Below are 19,170 nucleotides of genomic sequence, written 5' to 3'. Positions count from 1 at the left end.
ATCTTCTGTGGACTTTCTTTTCACGTTAATTCTCAGTATCAGCTTCCAATGTGAAGACTGGAGACATTTTTCTAAAAAGACAAATTTCATGTAAATAGCTATTGACTATGTTACTCAAGAAAAGCTTCCTCAGTACTAGAATTTATTTTTTGTAATTTATTTTTTTATGATATACCTCTTATTTTTCTCGCAATACAGAGCTTCACATGAATATCATACATGTCAACTGCTCAAGTATCAAACACTAACTTTTTTCAACTTTTTTACAATATTTTGTTTTGCAGTTCATCAGCAATGAATACAGAGATTCGATACAAGTGGAGCAATGTTCTCGCCGCTGACAACTGTTGGATCTATCTGCTAAAGTGACCCACAGTGCAAACACTGCCTTGAGCGGAACATTGCTGGTACACATCATCTGCATTCTCTTCAGATTACGTAGAACAAACAAAGGAAAAAAATTGAGTAGGCTATATATACAGGGTGTTCGGAAATTCCTGCTGTAGACTTATAGGACTTGTAGAGGGCAGTGAGTACATAATATTTTGAATAGGAATCCGTGTCTGGAAATGTTCTGGTTTTAATTCAGGTGTGTAACATGTCCACATCTACTGAGGGAAAGAGAAAATTCTGAGAGTTAGTTCTCCTGGTGTGCAATACGGTAGACTGGATGATGTGTATCATGGATTTCACTTTGATGATTACTTCTTGTGAGGTCCTGTGCAAAGTTTAATTTGTCAGACTTCTGTAGAGAGAGGGGAAGATCTACTGGCATGAGTTCTGGCCACTGCATTACAATTTGAAGGTACACCAGGTGGGCTGGAGAGTGTGTACCACACGTTTCGTCGGTACAATATCTGTAACGACAATGGTGGTCATCACATCAAACTGCTGTTGTAATAAATAGGTACCATTCTGTACCTACAGTATGCTGGGCTCTTTTTTTTTTCAGTAATGTAAATATGTAACATGAAAGTGTTAATCCAAACAAGTGCTTAAGTAATTTTTCCTTTCAAACTGCTACCTAGTAACTGCACTGCGTCACGCCTAATTCCTCGAGCAGATGCAGATGAGTTAAACATCTGAACTGAAACTGTTGTAGAACAGAAATGGTGTGGCTCTGGACATGGGTTCCTATTCAGAATATTATGCATTCACTACTCCCCCCCCCCCCCCCCCCCCCCCCGCTCTTTAGAAGTTTGTAATGAGATTTGCTGAACACCCTGTATTTAACAAACATGTATTCACATAACTGCTGATAAAGTACTACATTACACCCACTCTTGGCCCAATGCAAACAGGTTGACATAGAATGTAAATAAAAAAAAAAATGCAGTTTAGGAAAAGATGTCAAAATGTAAATCTCGATCTGGTGTGGGGTGACAAAGCCTTAGACAGAGTGACATCCACAAAATTACTGGGGATGAAAACTTAAATTTTAATGACCACGTAATAAAATTTGCACAGAAACTTAATTCAGCCTGTTTTGCCCTCAGAATTATTGCAAATGTTTGTACCTCAGAGGGTGCCAGAATGGCATATTTCGGCTATTTTCAATCTCTTGCCACATACGGAATAATATTTTGGGGTTCCACAAGAGGGCACCTAAAACAAATTTTTTTGTTGCAGAAGAGGACCATCCGAATAATAACTCACAGTCATCCACAGACACACTGCAAACCTATATTCAAAAAGCTTAGAATACTTACTATACCATCATTATACATATACAAATGTGTATTATATGTCAGGACCCACATTGCAGATTTTCAGACAAATGCCAACTTTCATAACTACAATTCCCATAATAGCGCAGCACTCCATACTCAGCGAACAAAAAGAACGAATACACAAAGGCATGTGAGCCATATTGGTGCAAAACTGTACAATGCACTATCAGTCAACATCAGGCAGTTAGAAGATGATAACAAATTTACAACAGAATTTAAAAAATTTGTAGTAGAACATTGTTTTTATTCTGTAAATGACTATGTAGCTCAATAAATTTTTTTCTGATGATATTTATAAAGGTAAAATGGAAAATACTCTATCTGTACCTAATCATTCATTACCTAATCATACATTACATTTACATACTTAAAGGACAGCTGTTGTGTGATGTCAATATATACTTAAACATTATTGTGTATATAAGGACTTGCCATTTAGGGAGGACAAAACTAAAGCCTTATGGAAAACAGACTATGCATTTAAAATAACAAGCAGGGATGTATATAGGCTATATTAATTTCAATGTATTATTATTAACTTCATTGTATTATTTTGTTTTGTACTTTTTTACGTATATATTGTTTGTGTCCCATTTCTTTGAAATGGCTTACATGTACCCTTGACAACATCCATACAATATTTATTGTCAACGGATGGATAAATAAAATAAATAAATATAAACAGAGCTTACTTGAGTTTGTTCAACCAGAGAAATAAATACAAATTGGTGCTCTGCATGGTACGACCAGTTCCTTCAACCTGAATCTCGTACAGGTATGGTGTGCAGCAAGGCCTGTTTTGTTATAACTGTTAGCACCAGATTTCATATTTATGTTGCTTTCTATACATCAAGATGATTATTACTGATACATCCAGATTGTGTTCAACCTGCATTTAATATGATCATGATTGGAAGATGGTTACTACTGAAACTAGCTAGTCCTCATATTTTAACCCTTTCAGACCTGGTGGACACAATTGTGTACATAAAGTTTGTTCACTAATATTTCGCTGGGAAGAAATGTCAGGTGCATCAAAACTCATTGTGCACATTTGTGTAGGTTTAGTTTAGCCATGCTCCAGCAGCTGCTGCTCTCTTGTGAGCAGTCTGTGAACTACATAGTAAAATATACTCTCTGGTGTTGTCTCTGTGGGAAGCCATTACTTGTTGACTTTATTGCTGTAATAGTCAAATCGTGTGTTTTGTTAATGAATGTTTTGTGTGGTTTCCTTCTTTTGGAAACGTTGTACATTCATTCAGTGGAATTTTCAGCAATTTCATTCAGTTCATATTTGTTTTATGTATCAGGTAAATTTAATGTACACATTTGTGTACAACAGGTCTTTAATTGTGTAAAATAGGAAACGTAACCTAAAATTTGTCTCAGATGTGTTTGCATGGTGATGGTAGTTATGTGTGATATTTTTTTCAGTAATTTCAGTACCAGCAGCAAGGAGGAGAGTAACTGACCAGTACACAGGATTTTATTTTAGATTTCTGGTTTTGACTTACAAATATGGATAAGGAATTTCTTTTTGTGGAGAAAGATTGGGTCTTGATTATGGACATAATTGAAAATGGTGACGTTTCTGACATTAGTTTGAGTGGAGATGAGGATGACAGTATACCACTTATTGAAAGGCAAGCTCCACAGATAGTGAAACGTGTTGGAGCAGATAAAGTGGGCATGAATGATGTGTGTAGAAACACCATATCTGAAGATGAAGATGACGGAGACGTGATGGATGCTGAAATGAACTTTTTATGCAATGAAAACAACCCAGAATTGAATAACCTGTGTGACAACATAATGGTGACACCTAAAGAATCCATAAAATGGAAACGCAAGCCTCTAAGTACCATGGCAGAAACATACAAAGCTCCAAATTTTGAAGAATCTGTCTTGTGTTCTCCAATACAATACTTCAAAAGATATATACCAGATGATTTGTTCACTAGCATGGCAGCACATACTAATATTTATGCATTACAACAAGGCAAATCCTCATTCAAGCAGACAACAGCTCAAGAACTAGAGGTGCTATTTGGTTTGCATATACTGACTGGCGCTTTGAAATTTCCCAGATTACGAATGTATTGGGATACAAGCCTGAAGGTAAATGTGTTTTGGGAAAACATGTCACGAGACAGATTTTTAGAATTACAAACAAATTTACACTTGGTGAACAACCTGGAGAAGCCACCTGAAAATAAAGATAAATTTTACAAAGTCAGGCCAGTTTACACAGCCATTCGAATACGCTGCAGTGAACTTCCTATAGAAGAGAATGTTTGTGTGGACGAAGGAATTATTCCTTTCACTGGGAAGTTTTCTGCAAATCAGTATGTCAAGGGGAAACCAAGTCCATGGGGAATCAAAGTCTTCATGTTGTGTGGAAAGAGTGGAATAGTGCATGATTTCCTTTTGTACCAAGGTGCTACAACTGAACTAAATACCACATGCTGTAAAAAATTTGGATTAGGTCCTGCTGTTGTTTTAGGATTTTCTGTTCCACTCTCAAAAGGTAAAGGTCATAAACTATACTTTGACAACTTCTTTTCATCTTATCATCTGTTTCAAGTTCTGAAATCTCAGGGCATCAATGCAGCAGGTACTGTCCATCAAAACAGGTTTGGAAAGAACTTGCCTTTCTCAGATGATAAAACAATAATGAAACAAACCAGAGGTTACTGTGAAGAAATCACTAATGCTGATGACATTACCATGTGTAAGTGGTTAGACAATAGGCCAGTTGTATTGTGTTCTAACTTTGTTGGTAAAGGCTCAGTGGATGAAGTCGAGCGTTGGGACAAAAAGCACCATAAATATGTGAAAGTAGAAAGACCTGAAATAGTGAGAAGATATAATCAAGCAATGGGTGGTGTGGATCTATTTGATCAATTGATAAGCTACTACAGAGTTTTCATCAGATCTCAAAAATGGCCTTTGCGTATGATTTTTCACTCTGTTGACTTTGCCATCGTGCAAAGTTGGTTGGAATACAGACGAGATGCAGACAACCTGTCTACCCCAAAGAAGAAGCAAATGGACCTTCTTTCCTTTTGTATCAGGCTAGCAGACAGATTGATACTGTGCCAAAAGAAAGTGACTGGAAAGAAGAGGGGGCATCCGTATGATGAAGGACTGGTTTCAGACATGAGAGTCGTACCAAGAAAACGAGGAGAATTACAACCAGCTACAGAGATACAGTTTGATTCCATAGACCATTTGCCTTTGCATGATGTAGGAGCTCCAAGTCGCTGCAAATTTCCAAAATGTACAGGGCACTCAAGAATTCAGTGCAGAAAATATAAAGCACATTTGTGTCTCCAAAAGGACAGAAATTGTTTTTTGCAGTTTCATACTAAACCTTAAACTCAGGTGTTGACCATTGTTGTTTAAACAAGAATGTAATATGGAATTATTTTTATTGTTTCCTCTGTTTTAAAGTGAAATAAAGAGTGGCATAATTGATCTGTACTGTTAACCTCCTTAATGTATGACATGAAGCTCGAGACCTGATGGACATATTTGTGTACATTAAATATCTAGAAAAGCAGAGATCATTCAAAAATTTTTCTTAGAAAAATGTTGTCAGGAGACTCACCTGAATGCAAAAATGATGTCAGACATTTTTTTACAAGTAAATAAAAAATCAGGTCTGAAAGGGTTAATTTGCTTATTTAAATGTGATCTAGGTATTAAAATAGTTTTGTGAGAATATTTTCAATTTTAACAATTTACATAAAGACTGATTTCTCCAATCCTGATAAAGACAGGCATCCCTAACTCATTATTGTTTGGAATTATACCACTTGTTGTAATGCAAATGTTCTCTGCTGACTCTAAACAGTGTTATATGTGTAGTGCTGTTTTGTGTTATGTTAGAAGTCCATTTTATTATGGTGCCCATTTGTTAAATGCCCCCCTTCCCCCTTCACCCAGAAATAAAATCCTAGCTACACCCATGTTCCAGAGAGTTTTCAGTGAAAATTGGAAAGCATACCATAAACTTCTGTTGTATACAGCATTAACTGCATGTCTGACACATCCTGAAGATTCTACACCTCACCAAAAATGCAACTGTGCGATATTCGAGAAGTGTCAGTGAAAGTATAAAATGTAGATTTGTGTGTTTTCTACTCACTATAAGAGTAAATGTTTTTGTGTTAACTGTTTGTCAGGTTTGTTTTAGTCTTATCTCAATATGTTATTTCATTTCACTGAATCGATCAAAATATAAATCTTGTGATCAGTGAAGGAAAGGTATACACCAGTTTCAATCAAAACTGATTATTCCTTTTATTAAGTTTGTGTGTAATTTATGCTTTCATCTTCAATAAAAGGATGTATGATGGATGTGAATACACTGTAAACTTTATTTTCACAATTAATACACATTAACTGGACACATGTATAAACTCTACCACACAATGCCCACACAGAACCAAACTTCACTATCACAGAGCAAAGGTACAAAGATACCATACATTTTTACAAAAGATTCTTAAACTTTAAAGCTCGCACTGTTTCGACTTGCGTCAGTCTTAATGTATGACGTTAACCATAACAGCCCTCTAATTTTTTGTTTTGAAGGGCAGAGCTCGGAAAAACAAATTTTCTTCTATTTGAATCAAGGCTCTGCATGTCATATGGCTGAGATCTGTGAGAAAAACCAAGAGCCCCCAGAATGACTGGAAATCAACAAGAAAGATGCCTATTGTCCTGTGAAATAATGACTGGTACGTTTGTAAGAAGGGAAGGAGGAGGGGGTATGACTGACTGAGCCACTTGTGACACCTGAGGGCTAACAGTAGAACCTGAATACTCCTCTGTATAAGCCAGCTTCAGTCGGTTGACTGACACAGTATCTCAATGTCCGTTTACATGCAGGACAGAGATTATATCCAAATGGTGTAAAACTTAAAGGGGCCTATATATAGTGGAGAGAGCAGAGGCTTGTCAGCCCCTTCCCTCAGCCAGACAAAAGGTCACATACTTAAATCTTTGTAACAGAAAATAGCTTTTGTACTGTGATGTAGGGGGTTCTGTAACAAAAGGAATTGCATATACCATTGCAACTTCTGTGAGAAGAGTTCAAAGTCTCCAATATGAAAGTCAGAAAGATGAGTGGGGGAAAAAATTCACCTGAGTCCCTCAATGTCTCTCCATATGCAAGCTGGGCTGAAGAGCACATGACATCCTCTTTTACAGCAGAGCGAATGACTAGAAGAACTGTAGGTAAGGTATCAGGCCAAGAAACAGAATGGCATGTCAGGGCCTCTTTCAAAATATGGTGTAGGGGCCAACAAAATCCAAGTGAATGAGTGAAAATCTCCCTGAAGGGGAGGGAAAGAAGAGACAGAAACAGAAGCATGGTGAGCAATTATTGAAGGTCAACATTTGTGATAACACTTTGCCCACTGCCGACAATTACTTTGCTGCTTGGCCCAGATGACCTTGTCAGTCACTAATTTAGCATTATCCTTGATACCAGGTGGGACACATTGTGAAAAATGTCAAAAATTTGACAACGACATTTAGCCAGAATGAGGGGATGAACCTTATTGTCAGGAAGATATTTAGCCATAGTAAGGGGATGAACCTTATTGCCAGGAAGAGGAAACATTGCTGCAAAATAGCACTGACAGCCTTCTGGCTTAAGTCAACCATTAAAGCAATGGGTGCCACCACAACTGAATGTCTGAGCAATGTGCAGTTAGCAAGCACAGTCTTCATGGAGTTGAAAGCAGTTACACTCGCAGAAGTCCATGGGATATATCGGTTGCCCAATATGTTTTTGCCTGCTAGGAAGAGATAAATAGGTTTTAGAAGGTCAGCCAAGTAAGGCAGATGATGTTCGTAATAATTAATTTACCCAGGTTGCAATGGGGATTTCTTAAGGTGGCCAGTGGTGACAGCTGCATACTGTCGTTTACCTTTCCAGGTAGCAGAATAATACCAGCACGTGAGACTGTGTATCCAAGAAATAGAACTTGTTGAATGGTGAATATGCATTTCTCAATATTAATCATAGTACCAAAACTCTGTAATCTCTCAAACACTTGACTCAAATGTTGGCAGTGTTGCTCATGACTCTTCAAGAGGATCAAAATACCCTCCATATAGCAAAAAGTGAACAGCAACCCATGGAAGACCTCATGCATAAAGTGCTGCCATGTTTTCATGGCATTACACAAACCAAAAGGCACAGTGTTGTGCTCAGAACATCTGAATGGTGTTGTAATGGCAGTTTTATGTTTGTCTTTCTTTAACATTGGAATCTAAGAAAAACATTTGCTGCAATCAACAGCACTGAAGACACATGCATTGGACACATTGCTATTCAAATCAATCATGTCTGGCACAGGGTATCTATCTGGGATGGTACAAGCATTTAACTCTCTGTAATCACTGCACAAATGCCAGGAACCATTCCTCTTTTTTATTTTACCAGGTATAGCGGGGAAGCCCACCCACTGTGAGATCGATCCACGTAAGTATTGAAAAGCATCTTATTAGATTCTGACCGAGCCACACACAGTTTATCTGGAATCAGAAGTATGGGCTTCATAGCAACAGGATGGCCAGGGGTAGTGGGAATGAAATGCTGAGTTGAATGGCAGTAGTTATGCCTAGACAAGAGTGGGTCAGGAACCACTGGAAATTCCATAGTAGTCACAGGCCAGATCATCATCCGCTGTTGTACTGTTGGCCTGAGGAGAGGGATGATGGTGAGACACTGGTCCAGTGTAGGGGCCAAGCAGTGAAGGTCATGTAGTGGTATGTGGGCTGCGCCCAGTTGTTTGGAAATGTTGGAGATATGCCATCACAACAAGGCATTGCCCTCAAGTAGCAACATAATGACACACTGTTCCTCCTTGTAGAGAGCTTTGATTTCTAAGATCTTTACTGTGATTAACTGACAATCCTCCTGTAACTTGGCAACAGCTGGGGAAATGTGTGTCAGATTCTTCTCATGTAACACACTCATGTGCAATTTGCATGGAGGCTGATGGAATAGTGAACACTGATGGCTTGATGATGAACAAGCGGTCAGCATGGAAATCTTCATGTAACATGACCCACCAGCATCACACAACAAACAACCTGGCATGATAGAGTGAACAGGAGAGTGTGGCTTTATGGTTCACTAAATCAGATATTATGGAGATATAATGTAAGAAATCAGCAACCGAGATACACCACTAACACCTGCCACACCAAAGATCCAGTGGAAATTATCATACAAATCCAGAGTCAAATTTACCCTTTCAAATGTAGAAATCAGTGAATTGTTGGCTGCTCTGAGAATACAGTAGTGGAAATCAGTATAAAGGCATGGATATCTGCAGGATAATTAATTTTATCAGTTGGAATAGTTGTGCACAGTGTATGTGCAATAGTACAAAATCCAATATACTGACAAATGCAGTCAAGTGGTATTGCATTTGATGCCAGAAGTACAGTATACAACACATCACTGATTCAGGTGGTAGAGGGTGGGACTCGATATAAAGAGAGTTGTCTCTGTGCGATGTTAGTGTGTGTGTATGTGCTCTTACTGCAGACAGGGAACAGACACCATTAGTGAAAGTGAATGTCCTGTCATATACCATGATTGTGACAATGCCACACAGAAAATAGTTATCATGTGATGAAAAAATTGGTATGTAAAAGGAAATGGAACTCTATCAAACTGTTATCAAATGAAAATTTCTTTAGATTGGGCACACGATGTGGACAGACTGGAATATATGAACAAAACATAAAATTATCTAAGGCATAGAAAGGGTTACTTTTTCACAAAGATAGGGCCACAAACTGTTATTCTTCTCAGCTTGTTGATGATTTACAGTTGCCAGCAACTGCCAGACATATACAACAAATTCCGTAACATGAGAAACATCTTGATTCAAGAACTGACTGCAGAAATTCACATTGACACCAAAACATAAACAGGCTACACTGGAGTTTGCTAAAAAACATTTTCACTAACATTAACATCAGTATAAGCAATAGCAATAGCATCACCTTTGCATGCAAGTTCATCTATAGGTAGATCTGTGAAGGCTAATAAAATAGCCTGAACATACTACGGTAAACAACAGAGCCAAAACAGTATGAGAGATTGTTCTGACAGTAGACCCTGTCCAGCCAGCACACACAGTGAAGGGGGCACTTGGGAGGGGGAATTGCAGGCACTTGCTCCACTATCAATGATCTTATGTAACCATGATTCTGGTGGCAGCACAAAATGTTGTAAAATTGTTTCTCTTTGAACTGTGAAAAACTGTTGATGGAACATGTCTGCTAGTTTCTCACTAACAATAAAGTCCAGTTGTGCAGTAACTACTGTGAATTGTTCCATGCCCAACATAATGGCATGAAAGCGGAATCCTAATGTTCCTGTTGCTCATGTGATTGCTGCTGCTGTAGGTATTGTAGTAGAAATTTCTTGTTGAGTGTGAGGTGGTTCTTTTACAGAGGTGGGGCTGCTGTTTATTGTTTATTTTGATCTGACATCAACTGATTACAAAAAAGGTTTTTTTTGTTCCAGTCTTCTGGATAAGTCAGAGCCTTATTTACTAGGGTTACATATTATTGTCTGGCACTTTTATCTACACAACTTTTTCTAAATTTAGTTGAGAGAACAGAGTTACATATATGAACTATACACAAAAAAATTTGTTATTGCCATATTTGGATTACGGAATCTACAGTTTGTGACACAGTATTCATATCTGACATTCAAATATTTACAGGTTGTGACAGTCTAAGATCTGAGGTTACATATATTTTTAGATAAATGATCTTCCATCATACAAGTGTACTAAATCTAGAAACTCATTTTGTTATGGGCAATTTGGAGATATTATGATGGAAGCAATTCAGTAGTTGTATGCCTGCATAGTGAGGGCTTTTCTCATAAAGTGTTGTTCTATGAGATACGATGTGGAGTCTCTCTCTACCTCTAGTATTGTGATTGTGAATTTCTTTATTAAGTGTTTTGTTACTGTTTTCTGCCATAATGATTATCTTCAGCACATACAGGTTAAGAACAGTTAGTATTTCAAATAGTGCAAAATATATTTGCCTCAGAGTGGTGATGTTACAAAAAGGTGTCAGTTTTCTTAGGACATATATGGTAGTACATAGCTTTTTGCAAATATCATTCACATGATCAGATCAGTTTAACTCTGCATCAAGCGTCAAGCCAAGAAATTTGGTCGAGTATTGTTTTTTCATGTATTCGTCACCCATTAAGATTTGGTTTTCATGAGTTTTTTGCCTCCCAAGATCAAATTCAATATAGACAGATTTATTTGTGTTTAATTTTAGTTTGTTTTCATTAAAATACTGCAGAATTAAGCCTGCTGCAGTATTGGATTCCACTTTGAGCTGCGAATAGCTTGGATTGCAGCATATTAACGTGGTATCATCTGCATATGATATAGCTGTTACATGGTTTGTTATGGACTGAATATCAACATAAATAATAAAAAGAAGTAGTCCTAATATTGACCCCTGTGGAATACCAAAATTTATGTCAGTGGTGTTTGATTTGTATGCTCCCTCTGTAGTGCTAATAGACACAAACTGCTTCCTGTTTGTCAAGTAGGACCTCATCAGATTATGGGCTGTGCCTCGAATACCATAGTTCCACAATTTGTCCAGCAATATGGTCGTATCAAAATAGTCAAATGCTTTTTGTAAGTCCAGAAAGATGCCACATACATGTTCTTTATTATCTATTGCTTGAGTGACACCTTTGATTAAGTTGGATGCTGCTGTAATGGTGGACGGCCCCTTGACAAACCCATACTGCCCCTCAGAAATAACTTTTTTGCATACCAGGAAGTTCCAGATTCTTATGTATATTACTTTCTCAAAGATTTTGGATATTATTGGAAGAACAGAAATGGGTCAAAAGTTTTTCACTAGATTCCTGTTTCCTTTTTTAAAAATAGGCACAACTCAAGCAATTTTCAACTCATCTGGAAATAGACCATCTTCCATATGAGAGTTGATAACTGTTGATAAAGGTGATGCAATTTTATGTATACATTTCTTAAGAGTGTCCAGACTAAGGCCATCATATCCTGCTGCATGGGAATTCTTTAAGCTACTCACTATTTTAATTATTTCTTCTTTACTTGTTGGCATCAAAAACATACTTTCTGACAATGGTGTTCCTCTGAATTTTTATTTATGATTTTTAAGCTGACAGAAGCAAAGTAATTGTTAAATAGATCTGCTATCTTATTCTGATCAGTTTCTATTGTGCCGTTTATCAGCAAGTGATTTTCAGTTGTATGTTTCCCAGATTTACCTATTTCTCTATTTAATAGTGACCATGATGTTTTGGAGATATGATTTGAGCTCTGAATGACACTTTCAAGCCAGCCGCGGTGGTCTAGCGGTTCTAGGCACTCAGTCCGGAGCCGCACAACTGCTACGGTTGCAGGTTCGAATCCTGCCTCGGGCATGGATGTGTGTGATGTCCTTAGGTTAGTTAGGTTTAAGTAGTTCTAAGTTCTAGGGGACTGATGACCATAGATGTTAAGTCCCATAGTGCTCAGAGCCATTTGAACCATTTGAACTATTTGACGCTTTCAAAATGTTTCTGTTTTTCTGAAATTAGGAGGTCTACATAGTATTTCTGATGCTTTTTGAACTCTTCTTTCAATTTTTTATTGCTCAAGCCATTTAACATAGCATACTCATACCATCTTAGTTTTTCTCTGGCCTCAGTGACTGAACTTGACATCCAGTTTTGGGTTACAGCATGTGACTGAATTCTCTTTTTTATTAATGGGCAGGCTTGGATTAAGAATGTAGAATAGGTCACTTGAGAATTTGCCATAACTATGAAGTGTCGTTAGAACACTGTTCCAATCGACATTCCTTAGCATATTATTCAAATGAGTTATATTTTGGTCTGTATTCACCCTATGACTTGTCCTGTATCATGATGTGCTTTGCTGTACAAATTGCATGCACTACAGGACTAATAATAAATCAAATCAAATCAAATATATCTATAGCAACTGTGTGTAGGAACCTTTTTTATGTGCACACTTAGGTCTACTGCATGGTGGTCTGACAAAGCACTTATAATAACAGAAGGTGTAAGATCGTAAAGACGAATACCAGTGATTATGTTATCTATTGCAGACTGGCATGTTTCAGTCTCCCTTGTTGCAGTGTTTATCAGGTGTCTTACATTATATTCAAGCAGAGTATTCTTGAATGGTCTAGTGTGTAACTTATCTGCTAATACATTTATGTTGAAATCTCCTATAATTACTAACTTTTTCAGGTGTGATATAAAAACATTCTCTATCATGTCACAAAACTTTGTTAAGGAAACTTTGAAGTTCCCACTTGGTGGTGCTGGATGCCACACTGTGAACAGTTTGTAGCAATACACTCGTAGAAGATAATTTTCCAACTTGGGGTCACCACTATGGGAAATTTATGATTTCTTCTTCAATAAAAGCATGTACACTGGATGTTAATGCGCTGTACACTTTATTTTGACAATGAATACACATTAACTGAACATGTGTAAACTCCACCACACAATGCAACATAGAACAATTGAAAAACAAAGGTACAAAAACAGCACACAAGATTCCTAAACATTAATGCTCACACTGTTTCAACTTGTGTCAGTCTTAATGTATGACGTTACCACAAGTTGATAATAATTTCAATTCTATGTACTTAATTCATGCAAGCAAGTACAATCTGAAGTACAGTACTTTGAACTTTGCTTATAAACTTCTGTTAATATGTCTTTATCTAAAAGAAAGTAGGTGATGAACGGTTCTTAGGTACTAGTTTATGGCACCAATCTTTAAAAAAATAAAAGTGGATATAATTTTATTTGTATTTCAGCTCTTCAAATGGTCTCTCATTGGGAGAAATGTGTTCATCACCAGGGTGACTGTGTTGAGAAATAAATACAGACTTGAGGAATGGAAATGTAGCATGTTAATAAAGTTTGTTTTATTTAAAAAACTTTAAGAACTTCATAGGCATTACTTTTGAGCACACCCTAATGTATTTAGCTATTCACTGCATATATTAAGTTTGATTTTCCATCTAGTGTTAGAAATGCACAATACATTTCACAGTTCATTTATTGAGATCTGCTTCTGTAATGAATGTTCATAAGTAATTTGCCATTTTCTCACTTGTTGAAAGCTAGATCTTTGCCCTCTACAATGATAGCTATAGCTACAGAACACAGTAATTTTGTTTAGAATAGTTGCTTGCAAGGACATTATTCTAACCTCCATCAGCTCTTGCACTTGTCACAATGACAGTGCACTGGTACAAGAAATATGCTTGAGCACAGCCTCTCATTGATTGTAGCTACGGAAGCTCTTGCTTTACAGCCTCGTAACTAACAAACATGGAGATTATTTATTTGAAATATGTATATGATATAAACACAAACAAATTAACACTTGGCGCAGTGCCTGTTAGGAGTCTGAGTAAATGAGAAATGCCTTTACAGTTATTTCCATCAGCCACCATGCCGACTATCTACTTAGTTTCTCCAGAGACTACTTAAGTCAAGATAGCATATGAAAATCCCTGACAGCTAGCAACACTGTTGCCAGCTTCCAACTGTGAAGTGCATATGGGTGCAGATGAAACAATAGCCTTCTACAGAGCTCCATCAACAATGAGGCATTGCCACAGAGATGTTTACAAATTCACATTATGTGACTGGTTGAGGAAAGTGTGCAAAGCAGCTGCACCCAGTCCACAGCAACAGTCAGGGATCTTACATCATCTCAACTATAGCTACACAGCCTTGTTTTTACCACCACTGTAACTATGATGGCAAGGTCAACTGCAGTGTCTTTCTTTAGACTTCAGCTAGAGTCCACAGGGAAAGAATATATAAACAGATATTATTTTGAGGCAACAATCAGCCAGAGAATAACAAAAATTTACTTACAAGTAATACAGAAGACTTTAAACTATATGGTTTGGCTTCAGTGACTCTTCATGGTTGACAGCCCCAAAAAATGCTCCAAAATGCCCAGCATGTCATGAATGTCACCTAGTATTTCTCCTCATTTTCAACCAAAATACAGGATGTTCATAAATTCCCATTACAAACTTCTAAGACTTGTAGAGGGATGTCAGTACATAATATCTGAACTGGAACCCATGTCTGTAAATTTACCATTTCTATTTTATGATGGTTTCAATTCAGACGTTTAACTCATCTACTGCGGCTTGAGGAATTGAATTAGGTGTGATACAGTAGAGTTATTAGGTAACAACTCAAAAGGAAATATGACAAAGCGTCCATTTATCAGCTAAGTATATTTGTTTTTATTAACACTTAAAACATTATATGTTTAAACTATTCCAAAACAAAAAAGAACCCAGCATACTGTATATACAGCATATACAGTAATGCATTACAACAGCGGCTCGATGTGGCGACCACCAGAATTGTTACAGACAGTGTACCTATGAAGCATGCTCTGGTACACACTCTCCATCCCACCTAGTCACTCTTCAGTTTCTAGTGCAGCAACCAGAACTCATGTCAGCATATCTTCCTTTGTCTATACATGAGTCTTTTAAATTAAACTTTGCATATGACTCCACAAGAAGTAGTACATAGGAGTTAAATCTGGCAATCACGGTGGCCATGTGGTTAGACTATCTGAGCCTATCCATTTTTCACCATATCGTCTGTTGAGAGGTCTCCTAACTGCATGCGAGAAGGAGGTGGTGCACCATCATACAGAACACCACATTTTCTGACGGACATTGAGTGGCACAGCTACCAGTAACAGACCCAGTCTGTTTTGTAGGAAGAGCAAGTGTGCAGAACCAGTTAGCTTGAGCGAAAGGAAGTTACACATCAGAGTTGAAACCATCGTAGGATGGAAACGATGTATTTCCGGACATGGGTTCCTATTCAAAATATTATTTACTCACTTACCTCTACAAGTCCTAGAATTTTCTAACGTGAGTATCCAAACACCGTGTATAATACCAGTATTCATTTACAAAATAAAAACTTCACCCACTACACAGTGGCAATGAGCAGTGCTCCATGTGAGACTCTAGTCAGCTGTGTCATTCTACTGTCTGGTAGAGGCACCAGTACCTGTGCAGTGACGCACACTGGCAATGAACAATGCTCAGAGTGAGACTTTAGCTAGTAGTGTCATTCTGCTGTCTGGTAGATGAGGTGGAAGTAATGTTTTAATCTTCATGAAATGAGTAATATAAACCACGTATATCCCAAGAGTTCCTTGCCTTGTAAAAGAATTTTGCAATCTACTGCTTCGTATTTAAACCATCGGTTGACTAACTGTCTAAGAAATGAAGTTAATTTTGTCATAAAGAACAAGTCTATTGCTATTTATAGATATTGACACTCTGTAGTTTCTCAAGAATTTTGGTGTAAATTCTAGAGACACTCAGCTTTCCACCATCTCGAACACCCGATATTTTAAGTACGAGGGTGAGAGAGTGGAGATGTGTCTACCTCGCTGCCGGTTTCTGTGTTTGTAGGATGGACGTGTATTGGGAGAATACGGCAATAGTGATGGTCAATTGGCATGGACAAGTTTTTGCAGCACACACCTGAGAAGCTGTATGTCCAGTACAAGGAGCAAGCATGCTTTATTCCTTGATGGTGTAACAACTATATGGTTGTGAAAAAATGAAATACGTATTGAACTAAAGACACTTATATTTGACTTTTGGGTGTTGGACTTGCGAGAAGCAAGAACTGGTTTTATAGTGGTTATAAAACCAAACACATTATAATTGTATCTGTTAGTTTCTAAACGTCCAAGATGGGGTTTACTCACAAGAGTTAAACGCTTGTGTGAATCTTGTGAAGCTGTTTTATTGTGGAGATGAAAATATAACAGAGTTGAACAAAAGCATTCTGAACATACGGAATCATTTCAAGAGTAGGAAAGAAGTCTACTTTGAAGTTCCCTTAACCAGCTAGAGTCTTCAGAGAAGAAGAGTTTGTGAAGATCTACACAGTCATCTGACCCGAGAAGAAAATCAGCTGCACACAATATGTGAGTCGACTGGGAGAGACGTGTGAGTCTTGCACCCCAGTACCACACTCTCTCCTGTCGTCCGAAGGATCCTGGGGAAGGGGTGTTGGAAGAGTTTCCTGTCTTTGTAGCTATCTTCTTTCACTTCTTTGGTCTTAGCAATCATCTCTACTTTTTCCTTTCCTACTTTTCTGTTGAGTAGCTATCTATCTTTCCCTCTTTCCATATGCATATTCTTCTATCTCTGAAGTCCTTCTCAATTTCTGTGGTTCATTATAACCTTCAACTTATTTCACGTGAGTCAGCTGAAGAATAAGGATACACAAACGCACTTAATCATACACACAACATAACATGAAGACGCAAACAGGGAAAGTACAGATTGAAATGTTGTGAGAACCATCACATGTTGTAGGGGGGAAGTAAGTGCACAAAGAAAAATATGCACACATTGTTTTTTGTGGTGATGGTTCCACATCACATACATGTAAGTGCCAATGTGTAAGAACTATTATGATTATGGTTCTTATTGGTGACGGTTCTGCATCATTAATTTTGTCTATCTCAAATATATATTTACATTTGCCATTCTGGTCCTTTGAGAAAAGGCATACTATCTACTGGGAGTTGGTAAATACATGTAGACATAGCATCTACTATGTTTGGACATGATATCTTTTTGTATAGTAAAAGTGAGGAGTGAAAGAGGACTCTAGGGCATAAGATGAAGTATTAGAAAGGGGAACATGAGTGTAAAGTAGATTTGTAATTTTACCAGAAAGTATTTAAGTATAGTATACATAAAGATGTATGCTAGGACAATGAACCAGGAGGCCTACTCAGGACAGACATGGAGGGTGCACTCGACATTTAGTGGGTGAGAAAAAGGGCGGACAGGCAGACCTATGAAAGGCTGACCTGTACTGCGCAGACAGGGGCACTAAGGAGGGGATTGACCTGTACCATAGGAGGATAGGAATGAGAAAGAGGCATACCTACCAAAACAGAAGGAGAAAGGGTACTCCTAGGACCAACCCATGTAAGATATAGGTACTGTTCCTAAAGGGAAAAAGGGCAGTGTCATGACAGAAGTCACACATTTAAAGGAATGAGTCTGGTAAGTTTAAATTCTATGCATAAATAGCCTCTTAAAGTTTTGGGGTTACAAATATCCAAGAAGGGAACACTTTTATTCTACCCAGAGTTCCTCCAGAATACATTAGTTGATGAATAAGCACATACTTAGAAAAAGTAGTACAGGAAGTAAGAACAAAGCAGTAGAGTATTCATGAGTAATGTACACCTGCAATTTATGGTTGTAGGAGGAGTAGCAAACAGAGTTAATTCCAACATGGATTGGAAGGCTCATGTATTATAATTGTGGCAAAATATGCACAGTTATTAGTAGAAAGAGAGGCATTGTTAAAAAAATAAAGAATTATCTTGTGTAACTGTACATAATGAATATGTATAAAATATCGCGTTTGAGCTAAGGGGAGTAAATTCTAGAGACACTCGGCTTTCCACCGTCTCAACACCTGATATTTTAAGTGTGAGGTTGAGAGAGTGGAGATGTGTCTACCTCACCACCAGTTTCTGTGTTTGCGTGTGTGTGTGTGTGTGTGTGTGTGTGTGTAGGATGGACATGTACTGGGAGAACAAGACAATAGTGACGGCCGATTTGCGTGGACAAGTGTTTGCAGTGCGCGCCTGAGGAGTTGTATGTCCAGTACAAGGAGCAAGCACACTCTATTCTTTGATCATGTAATGGCTGTATTGTTGTGAACAAATGAATTATATATTGAACTAAAGACTTTTACATTTGACTTTTGGTTGTTGGACTTGCAAGAAGCAAGAATTGGTTTTATAGTGATTATTAAACCAAACACATTATAATTGTATCTGTTAGTTTCTAAAGGTCCAAGATGGGGTTGATTTGTGAGAGTTGAATGCTTGTGTGAATCTTGTGAAGTCGTTTTATTGTGGAGATGAAAATATAACAGAGTTGAACAAAATTATGCTGAGAGTACAGAATAATTTCAAGAGTAGAAAAGAAGTGTATTTTGAAATTGCCTTAACCAGCTAGAGTCTTTGGAGAAGAAGAGTTTGTGAAGATCAATGCAGCCGTCTGACCCAAGAAGAAGATCAGCTGCACACAATATGTGAGTCGACTGTGAGAGACTTGTGAGTCTTGCACCCCAGTACCACACTGTCTCTACTGTCATCCAAAGACTGTTAGAACTCATGACTCCCTAGATTAATGCTAATTAGTTCTCCTTGTCTGTGTGTGTGAGTTTAAAAGGAGAACTAAAATGTTCAAGTTCTTGTTTCCGTGCCTACCCGTCACTCAGTGTATCCCTAATATGGTGAGT

General features: G+C 37.7%; 1 protein-coding gene across 1 annotated transcript; it reads left to right on the top strand.

Moving 5' to 3' along the window:
• The first annotated feature begins 3,248 nt into the window (after positions 1-3,248).
• LOC124775537 (piggyBac transposable element-derived protein 3-like) lies at positions 3,249-5,108 on the top strand. The gene has a single exon (XM_047250368.1). The coding sequence runs from the start codon at positions 3,249-3,251 to the stop codon at positions 5,106-5,108; it is 1,860 nt and encodes a 619-aa protein (XP_047106324.1).
• Positions 5,109-19,170: the final 14,062 nt, after the last annotated feature.

Source organism: Schistocerca piceifrons, chromosome 2, assembly GCF_021461385.2.
Source record: "Schistocerca piceifrons isolate TAMUIC-IGC-003096 chromosome 2, iqSchPice1.1, whole genome shotgun sequence".
Taxonomy (NCBI): domain Eukaryota; kingdom Metazoa; phylum Arthropoda; class Insecta; order Orthoptera; family Acrididae; genus Schistocerca; species Schistocerca piceifrons.
This window is presented reverse-complemented; position numbering and strand designations above follow the sequence as displayed.